The following is a 17,738-nucleotide window of genomic DNA, read 5'->3' as shown; positions in this document are numbered from 1 at the left end:
GTGATTGTCCCCATGTCAGGCCAATCAGATTTTTATAGAGCAGCTTAAATTCAGTAAGTCATTTTTATATCCATTTATTTTAAACTCCTGTTCTAGTTCCACTTGGACAAAAATAAAGAAACTGAGAGTTAAGTAACAGTATTCATACAGTAGTTCTAAGTTATACTTTTCAACCGTAGCCTCTAAATACAGTAATTTCTAAACTTTGAAATGATCTTTCTTGTGAATTTTAGGTAAATATTTGCTTCTTGAAGAAATAAGCCACATAAATGCAAAAGACGATTCTTATATTACGTTCATTGTGATTCATGACATTGAATTTCTGGCTTCAGCGTTACTAAAAAAAGATGAAGGATAAATTCATAATACAGTTTTCTCCTGTTGACCTCTGTTTTTTCCATTCCGCTCCCTTCTCCTCGGCTCAGGTGTTGCAGTTTCTCATTTCGCATTCTGATACCATCCAAGCAATCCTGCGCTGCCAGGACGTGAGCGCTGGGTCCCTGCAGGAACTGGCTCTACTGACAGGAATTATAAGTAAAGCAGCACTTCCTGGTGAGTCGATTATGTTGGATGGACTTTGAAATTCTTTACGGACTGACGTACGCTTAATAGAATGAGGTTCTTATACGTAGGACTTGCTTGAAATTGGTCCTAACCATTAACTGCTTTTTTTTTTAATTAGTAAGTTTTTATTTATAAGAGTGATATATGTCATACAAAAATTCAGAGTTCAAGAAAATAATGACTACTCAAAACCTCACTGCCTAGAATTTACCAAGTGTTTTTTTAGTATATGTGCTGCAGAAGCGAGCCTTTCAAATGTTGTTTTATACGTATGTATACGAGACAGGGACGGAGGCACACAGAGATAACTTACGAGAATGACATTATTTTTCACGTGCATTGTTAGAAAACTATTTAATTTTATGTGAGTTTAACAGATTAAGAAATTAATTGAAGAGAGGAACACCTGGGTGGCTCAGTTGGCTAAGCATCTGACGCGTGATCTTGACTCAGGTCGTGATCTCGTGGCTCATGAGATTGAGCCCCATTTCAGGCCCTGTGCCGACAGTGCAGTCTGCTTGGGATTCTCTCTCTCCTTCTTTCTCTGTCCCTCCCCCTATCTCTCTCTCTTTCTCTCCCCTTCTCTCTCTCTCAAAAGAAAAAGAAATTAATTGAAAGAAAAACTGAAGACCTTGTTGAGTTCTAGACAAATGTTTTTTTTTTACTACAAGATTACAAGAGCTATTAGTTCTTAAATGATCACTGTGATTAAGAAGGAAAAAAAGATTATGAAACATTATTAAGATATTTGGTTATTTTTTTTCCTTTGAATTTCCTTACCACCTGTATATTTTAGACAGAATCAATTAACTCCTATAGTATGGAAGGCTGAATCAAAATAAAATAAATAAATAAATTTATTTAAAAAATTTAATAAAAAATAAAATATTTAAAAATAATAATAAATAACAAATAAAATATTTGTTATTATTTTTTCAGGTTTTATTTACATTCATACCTGTACCCGTGAAACCTTCAGCTGTTCAGTTTTACTTGTATATTTACATGCATTCACTGAAACACACCATTGTTTTTTTTCCCCCACAGCTTCACTGTTCTTAGTTCTTTCTTTCGATTTATCTCTTGGTATTTTTAATTTGTACTGAGGTCCTTTCCCCCAAGAAAAAGTATATTATAGTCCCTGAATTTTCTAATGTTTATCAGCATCTAAAGGTTGCCTCTTTTTCTCCCTCTCTCTCTGCCCCTCCCCTGCTCATACTCTGTCTCTCTCTCTCTCTCAAAAATAAATAAACATTAAAATTTTTTAAAAAAAGGGGAAACACCTGGGTGGCTCAGTTTGTTAAGTGTCCGACTTCAGCTCAGGTCATGATTTCACAGCTCATGGGTTCGAGCCCCACATCAGGCTCTGTGCTGACAGCTCAGAGCCTGGAGCCTGCTTCAGATTCTGTGTCTCCCTCTCTCTCTGCCCCTCCCTCGCTCATGCTCACTCGCTCTCTCGCCGCTCTCTCTCTCAAAAATAAATATTAAAAAAAATTTTTTTTAAAGATAAAAGTTGCCTCTTTTTCTCCCTCTCTCGCCCCCCCCCCCCCATTCATGCTCTGTCTCTCTCTCAAAAATAAACATTAAAAAAATTTTTTTAAATAAAGGGGAGGCACGTGGGTGGCTCAGTTGGTTAAGCGTCTGACTTCGGCTCAGGTCATGATTTCACAGCTCGTGGGTTTGAGCCCCACATCAGGCTCTGTGCTGACAGCTCAGAGCCTGGAGCCTGCTTCAGATTCTGTGTCTCCCTCTCTCTCTGCCCCTCCCTCACTCATGCTCTGTCTCTATCTGTCTCTCTCTCTCTCTCAAAAATAAATAAACATTAAAAAAAAATACAGGTTGCCTCTTTTCGTGAAAGATGGCATGGCTGATTATGATTCTTTCCCTCAGAACTTATAATATTAATGATAACAGCTTGCATTTATTAAGCATAATGTGCCAAGTACTATTTCTTTAAACACTTAGCATATTTATTTAATTCTCACAAGGGTCTTAAGAGGTAGAACTGTTTTCCACATTTTACAGATGAGAAAACTGAGGCACAGAGAGGTTACCTTGTCCAAAGTCACATAGATAATACTGCTGGTGTAGTTTCCCAGCCAATATGGCTTCTGAGCCTGTGCAGTTAACTAGTAGGCTACACTATCTCCACTTTATGTTGCTATGGAGAAGGCTGAGGCCAGCCCAGGATTCTACCCCACCACCGATATGCTTTCCTCTCTGAGGGGTGTCAGTGTTTGAGCCCGTGGTATTGGGAGAGGGAGCGGGTTTGGCTGGGCAGAGTGCTTAGGCCTGTGCTTATTCTGAGGAGAGCCCAGCTTCCACTCTGCCCAGTCACGGTGTGTCCCAGTGCCGTGCGCTTGTCGTGCTCATTCCCCACTCATGCCAGTGTCTTTCAATGATACCAAGTCAGGCTGTCCTTCCTGCCTCTGCTGAGGTCCCACAGTGCTTTGTAGTGGTTCTCCTAACCGGTTTCCCCTTGGTTTCCCTGGGGCCTTACCTAAGTACTGTAAAAGGCTCCTCTGCAAATTGAAGAGTGTCCACGAGAATTTGCAAATGTTTTTGGTTTAATCTTCTTTTTTTTTTTTTTGACATTGCTTCTGAGGAGTGGAATAAGGGTCATGGGCTGAATCGTGCTGCTTACTTCAGAATTTTCTCTAGTTTTTTTTCTTTGCCATCACCATTTTTCGCTATTTATGGCATAATTCTTCCCCCACCCCCTTGTGCTGAATTTTGTTCATTTTGTAGGTTGATGACAGGAGGGACATTCTGTGATGCTCCTTCATTCTGCCATCTTAGCCTAGAAGTGCTGAGTTAGGTATCGAGAGAATTTACCTTTTTTTTTTTTTTAAATGTTTTTTTAACATTTATTTATTTTTGAGACAGAGAGAGACAGAGCATGAACGGGGGAGGGTCAGAGAGAGGGGGAGACACAGAATCTGAAACAGGCTCCAGGCTCTGAGCAGTCAGCACAGAGCCCGACGCGGAGCTCGAACTCCCGGACCGCGAGATCGTGACCTGAGCCGAAGTCGGACGCTTAACCGACTGAGCCACCCAGGCGCCCCAAGAGAATTTACCTTTTATCAAATCCTCTCTGACAAGGTGGTTTTATTCCTGAAGTCTTCTGTCAGTAACTTTTTTAAATGCCTAAATTTTCTGTATTTTGCTAATAGCATCATTTGACCCTGTCATCGTATTAAGATTGTATTAAGAAAAGCACTTTATTTTATCTTATTAATGTTTTTTTGTTTGTTTATTGAGAGTGAGAGAGGGAGGGAGCAAGTACAAGCAGAGAGGGGCAGAGAGAGAGGGAGAGAGAGAATCCCGAACCGGCTCCTTCCAGTTAGCACAAAGCCCAAAGCAGGACCTGATCGCATGACCACGAGATCATGACCCGAGTTGAAATCAGGAGTTGGATGACCGACCACCTGAGCCACCCAGGTGCCCCAGCAGTTTCACAGGCTCGTGATAAATTCCAACAAAAGAAAAGTAAAAGTGGTGCAGCGGCTGTCTAAAGTGGTTTAGGGAACAGCGACCAGCAGTTCTCGTTCTCTAAAAGGAATTAGGTATCAACTTAGCTTATTTTTTTGAGAAGTTTCTATGCATATGGCGTCAAATTGTCCCCTCCCTACACAAGTGAAATCAGATGATACACACTGCTATGTAGGTAACTTCTTTTTTTCCAGTTTGTCTTGGAGATCTTTTCCCTCACCACATAGAGCTCCTACCTCATTCTTTTAAATTGGGTATCATTTTCCAGTTGCGAGAGTTAACCAGGTCTTTGTTCTTTAACCAGACACCTGTAACATGTTTACTGTTTCTAAGCTTTTTAAAAAATTTCCAACAGTGTTGCATTTAATAACTGTGTATGTATGTCTGTGTATGTGTGTCTATGTGTATATATAGGCATTTTTGTAGATTTGAGCTGGTAGGCTTGATAAATGCCTGGCAGTCGTTGGCCAGAAAATAAAAACACTTAAATTTTTCTTCTGAAGATAATGACAAACACCCTCCCAAAAGTTTCAGACAAACTTGTAACAGTTTTCACTCCTATCAGCCCCACTCTGCACAGTTTAGCCTTTGAGGACATACTTTTTTGTGTTCTCCTGTAATTTTACTATATATTTTTTTTATCTTAAATTCTCACATTAAATTTTAAGCCCATTTATAACTGTGTCCCCCATATTGTCTAGCCTCATACCGGTTATGTCATACCTCCTCAAATACTGACCAAAAGGTTAATTTTTTTTCTATGACCCACAAATATTCTGGAAAGTGTTTTGGAGTTGAGACCAATGTAAATGGTACACCTAGTACTCATTTGGCACTTAGCAGAAGCATCTTATAGAAACTGAGAGCGTCTTACAGAAATTGGTAGTCTTTTTTTTTTTTTTTTTTTTTTAAGATTCTGTTTTTTTTTTTTGTTTTAAACGTTTTATTTATTTTTGAGACGGAGAGAGACAGAGCATGAACGGGGCAGGGGCAGAGAGAGAGGGAGACACAGAATCGGAAGCAGACTCCAGGCTCTGAGCCATCAGCCCAGAGCCCGACGCAGGGCTCGAACTCACGGACTGCGAGATCGTGACCTGAGCTGAAGTCGGACGCTTAACCGACTGAGCCACCCAGGCGCCCCAAAGATTCTGTTTTTAAGTAATCTCTACACCCAACATGGGGCTTGAACTTACAACCCTGAGATCAAGAGTTGCATCTTCCACTGACTGAGCCAGTCAGGTGCCTCCCAAGTAGTCTTTTAAAGAGAGGCAGCAGGTGGAAAAAAGGAACTGGGGAATAGCAATACATGTTGCAGAAATCAGGAAACTTGAGAACAGAGAGGAAAAGGCCCACATTTCATGGCGGTGTTAGGTACAAGGTCCAGCTTTAAGGGGTAGGATGGGAAAGAGGGTTTAAAAATACAAGCAGCAAATGTGGACAAAATATTTCAAGAATTTGATATTAACCATATGTTCGCTTATTTGGGGGTTTTATTTTTTGGAGTACAAGAGAGACCTGAACGTGTTTTCAAATAGGAAAAATCTTCTGTGGCAGGGTAGATTTGGATAAGCTGGAAAAGTGATCCTCAGAGCAAACTCCCAGAGGAGGTGGAGAAGGGAAGGAATGGGATCTAGTGGAGTAATGAGGCACAGGTGGGCCAAGCCAGCATGTGAGGTCATGGGCTGAGAAATCTACAAAGAGGAGGTCTTGTTACTATAAGGAGCAAAAGATAAGGTTCTGGGTTACATGCTCTAGAGCGTATGCTTGGAGGTAAGGACTGAATTAAGGAGATTGTGAAAACAAAGGGTGGCTAGGATGGGTTCAGGTGGGTCATGAGCATGAGTACAGCCATGGAGGAAAGGAAGAAACCAGCAGAGTGAGTGAGCTGCGTGTTTACCTGGAGAACCTGGAAGTAAAGGGTGTTCATCCCGGTACTGTAAGATTGATCAACTTGATTTAAGAATTCTGTAATAAGTCTAAACAGAAGTTTAATGGGAACTTTTGTGTGTACGTGCAAACTCTACTTTGCCTAAGGGGAAAAGAAAAAAAAAAATCAGATGATACAGTACCTAGAAGAGTTAAAAGAAAAAAGAAATACATTTCATTTTTAGTGTTTTATATCCTAAACTTTCAGCAGGAGAGAGTAATTTACTTCTGAGTTTAGAACATTTTTAACTTTTATGGTTATAAATAAAAAGTAGATTTATCTCAAAAACTTTAAAAAGTGCCTTATGAAATCACAAATTCAGTCTAGATTTAGATTGCATTTGAGCGAACATGTAGTGGTGTGCTTATAGTCTTTGTGAAGTTGTATTTCCCAGAACTCCTTTGTGGCAAGTCTGTGTCTTTTCTTGTACATAAAGAATATAAAATACTAGAATTGTTCTTCCTAGTTTTTAAATGTTTTTATTTTGTTGACCATAAAACTGTATTTAAAAGCATTCCAAATTTTATCAGGTATATTAAGTGAACTTGATATTGATGCAAATGAAGGATCTCTAATGGAGCTACAGGGACATATTGGAAGATTCCAGGTAACTGACTCTTACTTCTTTAAAGAGTAGTACTGTAAGACAACAAAATACAACAGCCCTCTTATCCATCCTCCCTATTCTGTTTCCTGGATTTGGGCAAACCCTCTCAACGGTTTTTAATCTATTATCTCTAAATAAATATGCTTATTTTTGAAATTTAGGAATCATCTATTGATTTTCCATTGAGAAGGGTGAGAACTTAAGATCCCTTTTTTTCCTTTTCTTCCACCATACAGTATGGACACTTCTCACAACACCCCTCCACCCACTGCTGAAACTCAATATAATTATGAATTTGATTAGATCAGTACTTAGTGTTCTGCTGTTATTATTATGTAAATATAGTATTTGAATAAGAATGGGTGATAGGTTACTTTTGGGCACAACATTATGTTTTCCGTAGAGTGAATAATTATTTCTTTTTTTTATTTGCTTGGTTTTTATGTGTTTATTTCTAAGCTCTCTTCCAGTTGTGTGATCTCCTTTAATATATTCAAGCATATTAGATAGCTTATCAACTAGATATTTACCACAGTCTTTCTGGGAGCCTCCTGGCCTGCTTTGATCCGGACATCTTCGTTTTTGATTGGCTGCAGAGTAATTATATTTATATACTAGAATTTATATTTCATTGGTTTTGATATAGTAATTTTCTTAACCAACCAGTCCTCTTTTCATGAACTGTTGTTTCAAGTTTCCAAAAGAAAAGTGCCGCTATCAGCATTTTTGGGTACAAATTTTTGAACTAGAGATTAGATAGCAATAACTGGTATCACTGGGTCCAAGGGTGCACACACAGTACATGTTGAGTCATTATCAAACAGCACTCCCGAAAGGATGGTACTCTCACCAGCAATACCCAAAGACTCTTCTCTTCTCTTATCTTCTCTTTCTTTTTTTTTTTTTTTTTTTTTTGTCGTCTAATGTTTTTCATTGGTAGGGAGAAAAAGATATTTTTGATGGGTCTTTCATAAGGTGAAAGAAATGTTTTAGTGCATTTGTTTTGTCTGTAAGGGTAGCAAACGGCAGGTAATCTCTTAAAAATAGATATAACTGTTTTGGTAAAATAAACTTATATTGTAATCTTTTCGATATGTTTTGCCTTATCCAGTCTTAATATGTAAACTAACATCAGTTTACATAAGCTATTATATATCTATGTATGTCTGTATATGAATGTAGGTGTGTGTGATACCAGTTTTCAAAGTGCATGTTTTTAATGTCCATTTATTATGTGCAGAGCACTATAGACTAAGCACTATAAATACAATTCTTTGTCTCAGGTAATCCTGACAACAAGTAAGGTAGGAATCGCTATTTTCCTAAGAATGTGAGCATTGAGGCTTCTGGAAGTTAAGTAACTTGTTGTAGATCACATAGCAAGAAGTCAGGTACCTGCTATGGAAACCCACATCTCTGATTGCAATCACTAGATAGGCATATTACCAATTTTGAAAATCTTGTCCTTCTCTTTAAGAACCTTAGGAAAAATGGTATTGTTGGGTCAAAAGTAGCAACATTTCAAGGAGAGGACATCTTCATTTTATCTGCCAAGGGTACCTGTGTGTTCTCAGCCCCTTTACAAAGTCCCCAGAGGCGGCTATAGGAGAAATAGCCTTTAAACTTGAGCATTCATAGACAACATTATCACGGACATGCTTGTTACAAACTGTCTTCTGTTTGCCATCTCATTTTGCTTCTCATTATTTATCAACTTGTGTTTATTTAATCGGTATCTACCAAGGAATTATTTGGTGTGATACAGAATATTCTCTAATGTTTACAATGTAATGGGGATTAACTGCTAAAAAAAAAAAAAATGATGTTCTTTTAGTGAGTTGACTGCCAAGCAGATACATTTGCAAAAAGGTGAATTTTATTGTGCTAACTTCAGTGCCTCAGTTGGAGGTAAGAAATCAGATGCTTTAGAGAGTGATTCCACTCCCCAGTGAGTTCTTCTTTTTTATATCCCTCAAAGAGGGGTAGCTGATTTTACACCTACCGGATTGGCTCTGAACAAAGTATCTTTCTCTTTCTTAGCGCCAGTGCTTAGGACTCCTGAGCCGCTTTGGGGGCTCTGACAGACTGCGTCAGTTTAAATTTCAAGATGATAATGTGGAGGGAGATAGAGTGAGCAAGAAAGATGAGCTTGAACTGGCCATGCAGCAGGTAAGAGGAGTGAGCGTTGTGTATCCGTTCTTGAACATCTGTGTGTTTTTTGGAAGCGTGATGAAAACAACAGATGTGAGTGGTTTTACAGATTGATTTAGAGCTTTGTTGTAATTTTACAGATTGATCACTAGCTTTGTTTTCCTTCAATTCTGGAGTTCCATGATATTGGGCATTTGGGGAACTAATATTTTTGTCACTGTTACTCTTCCATTGTAGATCTGTGCCAATGTCATGGAATATTGCCAGTCACTCCTGTTACAGAGCTCCCCCACCTTTCAACATGCTATGTGCCTCTTCACCCCGAGCCTGTCAGAAACCATTAATAGAGATGGACCCCGGCAAGGTGAGCCGAGTCGTTTCCTTCTGTATTTGAATATTAAGTTGCTGTGATTAAGACAGGCTCTAGTTGGCTCCAGTGAGATGCAGTGTTTTCTTTATGTGTCATTAGTGGGAAAATTTGTAAATGACTTTAAGGGGCGGTAAGGAGTTGGCGTCGTTAGTCTTGTGGATAGTCTAGAGAGCTGGAGAGGACAGAGAAATTCAAGATTTTCTGAGGATAAATTTCTAAATAGAAGAGCCTTGTGGGGAGAGTGTGGTTTTGAATAGTATCTGAGATGCCAAAGAAAGGATCTAGGATTGGTGATTAAGCTAGTCGGGTGAAAAATGTGAAAATGTAACAGTTTAGATGTGAAATTATGTTAAGCTGAATGCATGGCTAAATTGGGTCCTGTATTATAGCTCCAGGTTTCTGTACCATAGCAAATTAAAATGTAGATGCTAAGTGAGCTGACATAGCCCATGATTTCCTAATGACACAGTCGGCAAGATCTGGAAAGGGAGGGCTAAGGGTTGATTGAAGTGGTTATCCCATGGGCCACTCAGAAGCCAAAACCCATTCTGATCTCAATGGTGGTAATGGAATGGACTGCTGCTGATTTCCGGAAGCTCTTTGTGTGAGGTTTCTGAAAATCATTTTGTCACATTTTTATCTCCTTCAAGATCTTATTTTCCCTGGAAATTACTTAATCACTTAAAATACTTAATAGAATGATGTTATGAAAAATATATTAGTTTAACAATATATAACCACTGTCTCATGTAACTGGTGCCAAGAACTGACTCTATTTGTGTAACTCTATTATAAAGTGACCAGGGGGGCCCTTTTCTTCTCCCTTGAATCAAACATTTTCATACAAACTTGACCTGAGCATAACATTTTCAAGTGATGGACACCTGGGTGGCTCAGTTGGTTAAGCGTCTAACTTCGGCTCAGGTCATGATCTCACAGTTCATGGGTTTGACCCCTGCATCAGGCTCTCTGCTGATAGCATGGAGCCTGCTTGGGATTCTGCCTCAATCTCTCTCCCTCTCCCTCCCCCTTCCCCTCCCTCCTGCCCTCTTTCCCCCCTAGCTTGTGCTCTCTCTCTCTCTAAAACAATAAACATTAAAAAAATTTTTTTAAATATTTTTAAATGAAATTGTAGTTTTGTCATTTATTCTCCGAAAACAATCATATGCTAATAATGTATCATTAGTAATTATTAAAATTTCATTTAGCTTCTTCTCACTTTGAGCACATCTTTCCCATACTGGATCATTCTTTGATCTTTAATACTTAATGATGAACTTTATGATGGCTTATATATTGGTTTTTATTTTTCCTCAGACTTTTTAAAGATTTAATAAGCATACATACCTTTGCCAATTGTAGACACGGCGTGGGTAGGTATGTAGTAAGTTCAAGAACATTTAGTTGTAGAGAAGTAGCTTAACCTTAGCAGTTAAGAATATAGACCGATGATGAACTGCCTAGACTTGAATCCCAATTCTCTAAGTGACTATTCATATGACTTCAGAAAAATTATTTAACCCTCTTTGTGCCTCAGTTTCCTCATCTGTAAAATGGGAGTAATAACAAGCTCCTTTTTAGTGTAAGGATTAAATGTGTTAATGTCTGTGAAATGCTTTAGAACAGTGTCTGGTCCTTAGCACTGCCTAAATGTTAGCTCTTATTATTTTCATTATTGCTGTTGTCATTATTGTCTATCATTTAGTATATGTACTATTACTTGTGGTCCAGGGCCCTTTCCTATAGCACTTCTACTCCCTGGACCTTGTGATCTTTGCTGCAGAATCTGCTTTCTATAGTCAGCTCTTTTGTGAGCAGCCCCCATGAAGCTAAGTCTGGTAGCTTCTGCACACCTTAGTACTTTCTAGACTTGAGCAGGTTAGCGTGTGAGAACTCCTGATATGTGCCAGAGTACTGTCAGCATTGGACCATTCTCTTTCTGGATGTGTTCCTGCCAGACTAGATAATGATACAGACGTTCCTGGGCACCAGAGTACCTAATTTCACCAGCAGAAGGCTCTGTATCATAGAGACTGTCCCATCTTCACTGAGGACTAGAAAGGGAAACCTGGCAACTGATGTGAGTCCAGGATGTCCTGGTTGGTGGAAACATCCACTGACAAGGAACTGTTTTCTCACTTCCACTCTTCACGAAGACCTGTGAAATGTGACTTAGAAGCAAAGTTAAGGGAGACAGTGGAGAAGGAAGCCAATGCACATCTCCCTGCAGTATTCGTGGCAGTTAGAGCCACTGAACAAAGATTATCTCCGAATTGAACTTGAAATTACTAAGGCGTTTCTCAAGAAATCCCTCGATCAAAGGGGAAGTTGCTCCACTGCGCCAGTCCTGCCAGCTCTTCCCTTTGCAGAAAACTTTCCCGACATCCCATTGTTCCTTTGTACCTTCATCAGAAGCTAGTCAGGTAAAAGGCAGATCATTTTGTTTTCTTACCCAAAAGGACTTATGGTGCTAAGAGAATTGTTGAAGTTTAAATTTCATTATATTATTTGAATATCTCAGTTAGTGTTCTCCTTCTCTTGGGAAGAATGACTTTGAGCTGGGAATTCAGCAACCAGAAAGATGCAGACCAGAAGTGAATCCACATAACCAGAGCTGTAGGGTAAAGCAGGAATTACTCGCCTGGGGCCAGGAAACTCCAGACTTGTGTGTGAGGCTTGCGTCTGTGTGTTCATGGCGGGGGCGGGGGGAGAAGCTGGATGCAAAGGTTTATAATTAATGGTTCTGAAAGAGGTCTTCCCCCCGATAAAGGGAAAGTTCTGTCAGTGTCCCATCGGCCAGATTTCCTTATTCTCTTCAGGTCTTCAGCTTTATGCACATATCTGATCATAGTAGCTCCTAACCCCTCCTCTGAACTGTCAGAAGTATTTAAAAGTGGGTTTGGGTTGGGGCTCCTGGGTGGCTCCGTCAGTTAAGCATCCAACTCTTGACTTTGGTTTAGGTCATGATCTCACAGTTCATGGGTTCAAGCCCCTCGTCAGGCTCTGCACTGACAGTGCGGAGCCTGCTTAGGATTCTCTCTCTCCCTCTCTCTCTCTCTGCCCCTACCTCACTTGCTAACACTCTCTCTCTCTCTCTCTCCCTCTCTCTCTCTCTCTCTCTCTCAAAATAAATTAATAACCATTGAAAAAATTTTTTTAAAAAAGTAGTCTTGGGTTGGTTTTAATAATAGGTTACATGCCCTTCAATTCTTGGCATATCCTTTTAAAACAGGTGATTTGAGGGGCATCTGGGTGACTCATTCAGTTAAGTGTCCAAATCTTGATTTTGGCTGGGGTCATAATCCCATGACCCCATGGGTCATAATCCCATTCCCCATTGTGGAATCAAGCCCCGCATCGGGTTCTGCACCGAGAGCACAGAGTCTGCTTGGGATTCTCTCTCTCCGTCCCTTTCTGCCCCTCCCCCCCCCCAATAAATAAATAATAATTAAAAAAAAACCAAAACAGGGGCGCCTGGGTGGCGCAGTCGGTTAAGCGTCCGACTTCAGCCAGGTCACGATCTCGCGGTCCGTGAGTTCGAGCCCCGCGTCAGGCTCTGGGCCGATGGCTCGGAGCCTGGAGCCTGTTTCCGATTCTGTGTCTCCCTCTCTCTCTGCCCCTCCCCCGTTCATGCTCTGTCTCTCTCTGTCCCAAAAATAAATTAAAAATGTTGAAAAAAAAATTAAAAAAAAAAAAAAAAAAAAAACCAAAACAGGTCATTCGAGATTCATATCAAATTCTTATAAGTGGAACATCGTTTTTTATTATCAACTCTATTAGATACTCAAGCTCCAGTGATTCCATATTGGCGCCTGCCCGGTTTGGGCATTATTGTCTACCTGCTGAAACAGAGCGCTAATGATTTCTTCAGCTATTACGACAGCCATCGACGGAGTGTCAACAAACTTCAGAATGTAGAGCAACTTCCACCTGATGAGATAAAAGAGGTATGAACCTCATCATGAGCTGTGGAGATTTCTGAGAAGCCTTCGCTTTTCCTCACAAGGACCAGAATACTGGTGTCAGACTTGTGAGCAAAGATGATGTATGCAGGGAGACGAAAGGGCTTGAAGTGGTTCCTCTGTGTGGCTTTAAGAAGAGCCCCTCACCTTAGCACCACGCCTCAGAAGCAGAGTAGCACGTCACTGAAATACAGTGAAGCTGCGCTTGTTTAAGAACACCACCCGCCCTCCGGTAGAACGGCAGCTGGCCTTTGAAGGAGGGTTTTGGTAATTTATACTGTGCTGAGAAACTTGGGTGTCCATTGCAGATGCTTATTCAGTAGAAGTGACCCCTTAAGATGCCTCTGTGCCTTCAGCATCTTCAGTATCTGTTGAGTGAATTTTTCAGACAAACGGGATGGCAGATCAGACTTGACTGCCTGCTCTCAACGAGCCAGAATCACTCGCTGACGTTTATTGCAGCTAAAGATGCTGAGTTGCCGGGCTTGCTCCCTCAGTAGCCGGACTACACGGTATCTCTTGCCCAGTGCTGGAGCTTCTTGGTGTCCTTTGGCAGCCTCGATGTTGAACCGATTTGCCATTCCTGGTTTGCACCAACTCCCCCAAAAACTCGATGTCACTCTTCAGAGTAGTCAAGCCTGCCCCTTCTTGCCACTCTTTTTAAGAACACTGAGTGTTTTCCATGTGCCAGGCCCTGAGCTACAAGTTCTGGCTCAACACATGAGCCTTTTTTCTCAGATGAGGAAATGGAGGCACTGGAAGTTTGAATAACTTACCCGAAGCCACCCAGCTAGCACGTACCGAGGTGGGAGTTATTGGTGGGGTTCAGGCGAGCCCTGGAATCGGGTGGCTTACAGCCGACAGCCCCTCCTCCTCCCATTGCAGCTCATGGGCCGTGCCAGTCCTCGCAGGGGGCCCGCAGCCTCCCAGTGAAGCGTGTGGCGCCCTCCCAGCCCGTCTGCCAAACCCAGCGTCTGGGTTGTAAATCGCATCTCTGTGCTTATGCCAAATAGAGGTGTGATGAAGGGAGTTTCTGGCCGATGAGCATATTTTTGTATCGGCTGTAGAAATCCACTGTACGTTTTCAGAAGACACATGACAGCTGTCAGAGAACTTCTCCATGGCAGTGTTAAACCTACTGCTTGAAAAACCTACTGTTTCATCTCGTTTTACCTTGATGGGAAGTTGAGGGTTGGTCGGCCCATCAGCAGATTAGAAATGTCTATTTCAGGGATGAGACCTTTTCCAGAAAGCAGCACGTGAATCTTCATTTGTGAATTTAATTGGTTTGGCTCTCTGTTTTTCTATAAAGTTACTAGCTTCCTAACTAGCTTAGATAATAGCTCTTGTCTGCAAGGACATTTAAACTTCTTCAAACGTTTTTCACAGTGCTTATCGCAAGTGACCCTCTGAATAGAATTCCATGAAGTTTTGGTTACAGTTCACATCATCACTAATACTGTGTTTGTTTCTGGTTCTCAGTTGTGTCAGTCTGTGATGCCTATTGGTGTTGAGAAAATCTCCACTGCCCAGAAATATGTCCTAGCAAGACGGCGTTTGGTGAAGTTGATCAACAATCGAGCCAAACTACTTTCCCTTTGTTCTTGTATCCTTAATGAAGTCACAGTGGGAACTGGAATGGTGACCTTTAAAAGATTCTTTACATGTAGAGACTGTTTACTGATTCTCACATTTTTTGGGCATCAAACGCATATGGAAAAGGACATAATTATTGTTGATTTTTTCCAGTAAATGCCCAATATATTTCCAAATTAAAATTTTTCCTTACCTTTTAGAGTAGCTAGTAATCCTGATAATGTGTACAGTCACTCTGTGTCTGGATAGGAAGCAAGGACACTGGAGACTGTGCTGGCACAGCACACGTGCCCCCCCCCCCCCCTTCCCCCAGGCCCCACCTCATTCCTCTCAACACGTCTTGCTGCTTTCTAGGGAAACAGACCCTTGCCCCTGTCGGTTAGACTGAGGCAGTGCGTATGTCACTAAGTGGTCCGGTCTCTCCTTTTTTCCCCTCCTCAGCAGCTGGTTTGATGAGATTGTTTTCCTTTAGTCCGAGCTCTCTTCTGTAGTTATCATAGAGACCTGCCTATTTATTCTTTGGCGCCATCTGGAGTACTACTTGTTACATTGCACGCCCACCGATTCTCAGGATTCCCTGTTTGCCTCCAGAACCTTATTTAAAAGCAGAAGACTACAAGGTAAACTTCATTCTGAAAACCTATAGATCTCAGTGCTTTGAAAACCTAGTTACATTTTTATTTATTTTTTGTTTCCAGGTTACTAAGAGTGGATTGGGCAATGGAGAGCTACTTAGTTATTAGACATGGCTATTTCTTGTGTTTTACTTCTATTCATGGGAAATTGTGTGGACGATATGAACATCTTAAGACACTGCTCTTCAGCTTCTTGCAGTTAAGGGCTGGCCAGCTCCAGAGTCCCCTGCTCACAAATAATTTTCTAGAAGAATGGATGTGGGTCAGCCTGGGCCATGATCTTTATTAAGTGAGCCTGTTTGACCAGTGAGCTTGTATTGGATCCCTTAGTGGGAAAGAAACGGAAGGAAAGCTTGCAGACCCTGACCTAGACAAGTGAAATGCTTTCCAGGGGCTTCTAGTTACTGAAAGTTGAAATAGATTTCTCAGCCTTGACCCATGTTTTCTGTGGCGCTGTGGTTCATTGTCTTCAGATTCTTCCAGGGTGTAGTAGACGCATCCTGGTAAAGCTGTTTTGACTGTGTCTTTTATCTCTAGATTCCTTCGCTTCAGAAACCAACCTGGATTTCAGAAGTGGTCTGACTGCAGTGAGCCAACATGACATAGACCAGGTAAGGTTCTAGTCTCATACCCTTGTTCTTTTCTGGAAGGACAAAGGAAGAGCCTAGTATGTTAATAAGTTTATGATTTTCAGGGCTATGTACAAAGACCTGATTTTAATTCGTGCCTGGCCACCCAACAGCTCTGGGACTTTGAACAACCTGATTTTGAGCCTCCATTTCCTCCGTGAAGAAACGGAAATGATAATTCAGCCTCAAACAGTTTTGTCAGGATTAAATGAGGTTTCATATGTGGGGATCCTAGGGGAGTAGTGCCTGGAATGTGTAACATCGAGTTCAGTAAATTACTGAGCATGTGATCTGGAAACCGCCAGTTTCTTTAGATTAACTTTGTCGACTTTAGGCACAAAGTGTCACTCAGCACTTAATTTTCCAGAAAATAATTTAAATGGAGAGATGGGGAGTAGCCATTACAAATTCCACTTAGGAGACCATAGTATTATTATACAGTAGTATGTACTTAGTAACCTCTTGGCCAGTAATGTTGGAATGAATGAAGAGAATTCCAAAAATAATTAAAATGAAAACTTAATATGAAACTAATAGGAAAGTCTTGGGAACAGAGTAGTTAGCAGGGTACATGAATTATAGCTGGATCTGTTCCTAGGCATCTGAATGTCCTTAGCCATGATTTTTTTTTAACTTTTTTTTTTAATGTTTATTTATTTTCGAGAGAAAGAGAGACAGAGCGTGAGCTGGGGAGGGACAGAGACAGAGGGAGACACAGAATCTGAAGCAGGCTCCAGGCTCTGAGCTGTCAGCACAGAGCCCGACGCGGGCTCGAACTCACAGACTGTGAGATCATGGCCTGCTGAAGTTAGACACTTAACCGACTGAGCCACCCAGGCGCCCCCCCTAGCCGTGATTGGATAAAGCCTCTCTACTCTTCCCTAATCCCTCTTGGCCACTACCTTTCTTAAAGCTGAAGGTTAGGCTTTATCCAGGAAAGAGCATCCTCCAGACCATGCTTAACCAGACATCATAAAGAGCATGCTCTCATCCCAGCCCTGACTACATCTGCCCCAGAGTGACTTCATAATAGCAATCCATGTTTTGGCTAGACTTGTTTAGGTAAGCTTTAATGTTCAGTTAGGTCATGGGCACAATTAGGCAAAGTATAGATCTACCAGAAGATGTTTGATAAATATGTGTTGAATTAATCACTATTTCTGTTTCATTAGACTGTGCTGTTATAAAGTGAGAAGAAATGCAGGATTAATAAATAACCTTCTCACTCTGTTTTGATTTTACTGCAAAACTGAAGGCAGGTAGATTTTATCTAATTTTGCACTTAATATTAACATTTCACTATTATGCCAAAAAGATCCATTCGAAATCAAATGTGCATTCTAAAATACATGAATTCTAAAGTGTATACCAGGTTCTTGTCTTCTGTTTATATTGTTTGAAAGTGAAAGCATGGAAATGGTTTTTTCTTTCTTTTTTTTTTTTTAATTGCAAAACCAAGTAAAAAGTAAAAGCTTCTTTCCAGTTTATCCTGTTTCTTTCCCCAGAGGCATCCACTCCTAACAACTTGTGTCACCGGTCAGGAAATATTTTACTGCAGTATGTCCATATGTCAACAACAGCATCATTTGTTGTTGTTATTTAAAATTTTAAACATTTATACAAGACAGGAAAGAGGGAAAAATAATATCATACCAATAAATTGTAGCATAGAAGGAATGTTTAGTTAATTTGCTACATGAGAAAGGACCACATTACAAAATTTCCAAGATAGTTTAAATTGGAAGACATGAAACAAAAAATATTTGAGACTATAGTTTTAATAACAAAATGTCATCTGTGTTAAC

General features: G+C 40.6%; 1 protein-coding gene and 1 long non-coding RNA gene across 3 annotated transcripts in view; one reads left to right on the top strand and one right to left on the bottom strand.

The window, feature by feature from the left end:
• Nucleotides 1-17,738, top strand: part of NUP205 (nucleoporin 205) — an 88,303-nt gene that overhangs the window by 69,338 nt on the left and 1,227 nt on the right. The window contains exons 35-43 of one of the 2 annotated variants that reach the window (XM_058724180.1): nt 426-552; nt 6,514-6,590; nt 8,631-8,759; nt 8,979-9,105; nt 12,892-13,058; nt 14,556-14,679; nt 15,161-15,289; nt 15,842-15,915; nt 17,106-17,726. In XM_058724180.1, the coding sequence (XP_058580163.1) occupies nt 426-552; nt 6,514-6,590; nt 8,631-8,759; nt 8,979-9,105; nt 12,892-13,058; nt 14,556-14,679; nt 15,161-15,289; nt 15,842-15,915; nt 17,106-17,120 (969 nt within the window). In that variant the 3' untranslated portion in view covers nt 17,121-17,726. Of the gene's footprint in view, nt 1-425; nt 553-6,513; nt 6,591-8,630; nt 8,760-8,978; nt 9,106-12,891; nt 13,059-14,555; nt 14,680-15,160; nt 15,290-15,841; nt 15,916-17,105; nt 17,727-17,738 lie in introns of those variants that run through there. The other variant, XM_058724179.1, reaches the window with a different exon arrangement.
• Nucleotides 15,161-16,895, bottom strand: LOC131508945 (uncharacterized). The gene is made up of 2 exons (XR_009260225.1): nt 16,836-16,895; nt 15,161-15,947 (listed from the first exon to the last, which is right to left on the bottom strand). It is a non-coding gene; the product is annotated as an uncharacterized LOC131508945 (long non-coding RNA).

This window comes from Neofelis nebulosa, chromosome 4 (genome assembly GCF_028018385.1).
Source record: "Neofelis nebulosa isolate mNeoNeb1 chromosome 4, mNeoNeb1.pri, whole genome shotgun sequence".
Lineage (NCBI taxonomy): Eukaryota > Metazoa > Chordata > Mammalia > Carnivora > Felidae > Neofelis > Neofelis nebulosa.
This window is presented reverse-complemented; position numbering and strand designations above follow the sequence as displayed.